The sequence below is a fragment of the Triticum dicoccoides genome, chromosome 6A, assembly GCF_002162155.2.
Source record: "Triticum dicoccoides isolate Atlit2015 ecotype Zavitan chromosome 6A, WEW_v2.0, whole genome shotgun sequence".
NCBI lineage: Eukaryota > Viridiplantae > Streptophyta > Magnoliopsida > Poales > Poaceae > Triticum > Triticum dicoccoides.
The window spans coordinates 436,781,612-436,785,868 of NC_041390.1; the positions used below are offsets into that span (position 1 = coordinate 436,781,612).

General features: G+C 55.7%; 1 protein-coding gene across 1 annotated transcript; it reads left to right on the plus strand.

The window, feature by feature from the left end:
* Positions 1–1,211: 1,211 nt before the first annotated feature.
* On the plus strand, positions 1,212–4,051 carry LOC119317156 (wall-associated receptor kinase 5-like). Its single transcript, XM_037591565.1, has 3 exons — positions 1,212–2,396; positions 2,499–2,663; positions 2,749–4,051. Exons 1-3 carry the CDS (start codon positions 1,337–1,339, stop codon positions 3,954–3,956), a joined length of 2,433 nt encoding a protein of 810 aa, XP_037447462.1. The 5' UTR covers positions 1,212–1,336; the 3' UTR covers positions 3,957–4,051.
* The last annotated feature ends 206 nt before the right edge of the window (positions 4,052–4,257 follow it).

Genomic DNA, 4,257 nt, shown 5'->3' on the forward strand with positions numbered 1-4,257 from the left:
CTCGCACGCACGCACACACGTGTGCCTCGCGAGCCCGTCTTTGGTCGACAGCATACATTGCTCCGAATTGTTGAGCAACAGATCATAGTCTATGATGGCCATGGGACGACGAACATGTGTTTTCTGTCCGTTTCGGCGGGGCTCCGGGTCGCAGCTTCGTCGTTACGGTGACGTGCGCGCGTGATACTTTTGACATTTCGGCTGCATAACTTCACCGGCGTATGTAACGTCGAAGTCCATAGATCCTGGCGTTCTCAGTGCGCACAAGATTCAAAGGATTCTAGGTAAAGAAATGGTAAACTATATTTCTAGGTAAGAAATAGGGTGCCATACATAATGCGGATCGTGGGAATGGATTGGCGGTAGACGAATCACAGATGAACCCAGCCAGCTCGGAACTCTCCTGATAAGCCGTTCTCCTTGTGACTGACTCACCAGAAATGTAGTGTCTGTCAACGGAAAAGCTGACTATTCTAGTGAAGCGGGGTGCCGAGTCAATTGGGAATGAACGCGTAATGACTGGATTCAGACTAATTTAAACATGCGGATCTATTTCTTCACACTACTTTTGTAGTAGCTAATGAGGACTTTGCGGCGTTATCAGCGAAGGCTGACATTCTTGATGATGTACTAGTATTAAACTGCACACTGTAATATTGCGTGACCGATTTGGTATCGAAGAATGAAACGGCTCCGAAATTCTGAGGGTGGCGGCGAGAGACCTGCAGGATAATTCCTCGACACCGACTAGCTTGTCGCCAACGGATTTGTCCCGTGCTCCAGGCCAAGTGCTTCGCGATCAAGGTGGTTTTCTCATCCATGTGTCTGCATCCACTTACAGATAACGGGGCACATCTGTCGGGCTGTCCGGTCCCGTTATGAACGATTATACTCCCTCCGTTCCAAAATAGATGACCCAACTTTGTACCAAAGTTAGTACAAAGTTGGGTCATCTATTTTGGAACGGAGGGAGTACATAATAATAGCACTGAATAATTGAATAGTTCATTGGCAAAAAAAGAATAATTGAATAATACTCCCTCGGTCCTTTAATGTAAGATGTTTTTGCATGGAGGGGGTACGGTTTCATCTTGTCAGAAGTATCAATTCTGTTCAAACGTCGAAAGGACACTCATGCTGAACGCTGGTATGAAGTAGCAGAGCAATCGATCCTTTTCGGCACCCACTCGTGTATGTTGCTTTGGCCTGAAGATCAACGTGCATCAACCACCACATCCGACTAAACACGCCCCCCATCGGAAACTTCCACAACGCCCGTGTGTGTCGTGTAATTAAGTCAGGCCGTGGCTGCTGCGTGCAGGTGGGACATGCTACTATGCCGTTTGATCGTGTCAAACCACACCATGGGCTTCATTCATTTAAACCTCGATTATTAGTTCACAGTAATCGCAGATTAACACTCCCCCTCCGGGCTCCGGCCATCCTATCCCATTCCCAGCTACACCGCCCGTGCCGCGCATGCGCAAGGAAGAAGATGATCCTCGCGGTGCTGATCGCCGTCCTGGCATCTTCTTCGGCGCGGCCGGCGACGGCGGCGACGGCGATGCAGCCGAGGGACACGTGCCTGCGGCGGTGCGGCGACATCGACATCCCGTACCCGTTCGGCGTGGGCAGCGGGTGCCACCTCGAGACCGGGGACTGGACCTTCTCGCTCAGCTGCAACCGCACCGGCGACGGGCGGCACCGGCTGTACAACTACCAGATCGAGGTGCTGGACATGTCGGTGCGGCGCGGCCAGCTGCGCATCTACAGCCTCATCAACCCGTGGTGCTACAACGCCACCACGCGCGCCATGAACGACCAGAACAACTGGTGGTACAACATGGACATCACCAACTTCCGCATCAACGACGCGCTCAACCGCTTCACCGTCATCGGCTGCAACTCGCTCGCCTACATCCGCTCCCTCAACGACACCGCCGACCGCTACATGACCGGCTGCATGGCCATGTGCCCCGGCGTGGGCCGCCTGGAGAACGGCTCCTGCGCCGGCGTCGGCTGCTGCCAGACCGCCATCCCGTCCGGCCTCAACGGCTACCAGATCTCCTTCGAGGAGAAGTTCAACACCTCCGGCACCGCGGGATTCAGCCCCTGCAGCTACGCCGTGCTGCTCGAGGCCGCCGCCTTCGACTTCCGCACCACCTACATAACCACCGACGAGTTCATGGCCGCCAACGGCAGGCAGGTGCCGCTGGTGCTCGACTGGGCCATCGGGAACAAGACGTGCGAGGAGGCCGGGCGCAACTCGTCGGCCTACGCCTGCGTCAGCAGCAACAGCGAGTGCGTCGACTCCAAGTACGGACGGGGCAAGGGGTACCTCTGCAACTGCTCCGCCGGCTACGACGGCAATCCCTACCTCCTCGACGGCTGTCAAGGTACACGTCTTCCCTTGTGTTGGTTGCTTGTTTCCACTGCCGCGAGTTCACTTCATGGTGATTCATGCATGCCCGGCCGTTTTGATCGCCTTGTCCTCGCAGATATCAATGAGTGCCAAGACGAACGGTACCCCTGCTCTGTTCCGGATACGTGCGTCAATACCATCGGAGGATACAGCTGCGTTTGCCCTGAGAAGACATCAGGCAACGCATACAACGGAACATGCGAGAAAGACAAGTCTCAGATTGGGTGGGAGATCGCCATTGGTAAGCCATCGATGTTATTTCTGGGGTTCCATTGATTTTTTCCTAAGATAATTGGTGTAACGTCCATTCGTACTGATTGCCGCAGGAGTCAGCATCAGCGTGATCGTACTGATAGCCACCGCTTCCTGCGCCTACATGATCTACGCCAAACGGAGGCTGGCCAAGATCAAGAGAGAGTACTTCGAGCAGCACGGGGGCCTGACGCTGTTCGACGAGATGAGGTCGAGGCAGGGGCTGTCCTTCAAGCTCTTCACCCAGGAGGAGCTGGAGGAGGCGACGGGCAGGTTCGACGAGCGCAACGTGATCGGCAAGGGGGCCAACGGCACCGTGTACAAGGGAACCACCAAGGACGGCGACCTGGTGGCCATCAAGAAGTGCCGGCTCGCCAGCGAGAGGCAGCAGAAGGAGTTCGGCAAGGAGATGCTCATCGTGTCCCAGATCAACCACCGCTACATCGTCAAGCTCTACGGCTGCTGCCTCGAGGTGGAGGTCCCCATGCTCGTCTACAAGTACATCCCCAACGGCACCCTCTACCGGCTCATCCACGGCCGCCGCGACCGCGACGGCCCGCGCATCCCCTTCACCGCCCGGCTCAAGATCGCCCACCAGACCGCCGAGGCGCTCTCCTACCTGCACTCCTGGGCCTCGCCGCCCATCCTCCACGGCGACGTCAAGACGTCCAACATACTCCTCGACGCGGACTACACGGCCAAGGTCTCCGACTTCGGGGCGTCCACGCTGGCGCCCACGGACGAGGCGCAGTTCGTCACCTTCGTGCAGGGCACCTGCGGGTACCTGGACCCGGAGTACATGAGGACGTGCAAGCTCACCGACAAGAGCGACGTGTACAGCTTCGGCGTCGTCCTGCTGGAGCTGCTCACGTGCAGGAAGGCGCTCAACCTGGAGGAGCTCGAGGAGGAGAAGTACCTCTCGTCGCAGTTCCTGCTGGTCCTCGGGGAGAACAGGCTGGAGGAGATGCTAGACCCCCAGATCAAGCGCGAGCAGAGCATCGAGGTGCTCGAGCAGGCGGCGGAGCTGGCGAAGCGGTGCTTGGAGATGCTGGGCGAGAACAGGCCGTCCATGCGAGAGGTTGCGGAGGAGCTTCATAGGTTGAGCAAGCTGGCCCAGCATCCATGGGGGCCGCCGGATTCTGCGGAGCTAGTGGAACTGCTGCGTGGATCACCGTCGCCGACCACGTACTCTGGCCACTCTGGGTCTGGGGTAGAGCTTAGTAGCACTAGGAATGTCAGTTTCACTGACACGGCGTACATAGGAATTCAGTCCCCGCGTTGATGCCCGGTGCAGTTTGGGTACATACACTCGTGTGACAAATCCTCCTGTTTTTTGCTCTCCCGATTGATGCAAACAAGAAGTGAAGCATTTTTTCACCTCCACTCCCCATTTGTACGTTTTTGACATATTTTTACCACATTTAAAAGTATTGACACATTTTATCTGGCATGGTGATGTGGGTTGGGTCAGGCTACTTAAGGCCATTTCTAACCGATCCATAATAAATAGTGAAGTATCCGGTGGAGTAATGTAACCAAAATTTTAAACCATGTTTTTATTAAGTAAAATTTTGACAGAAATA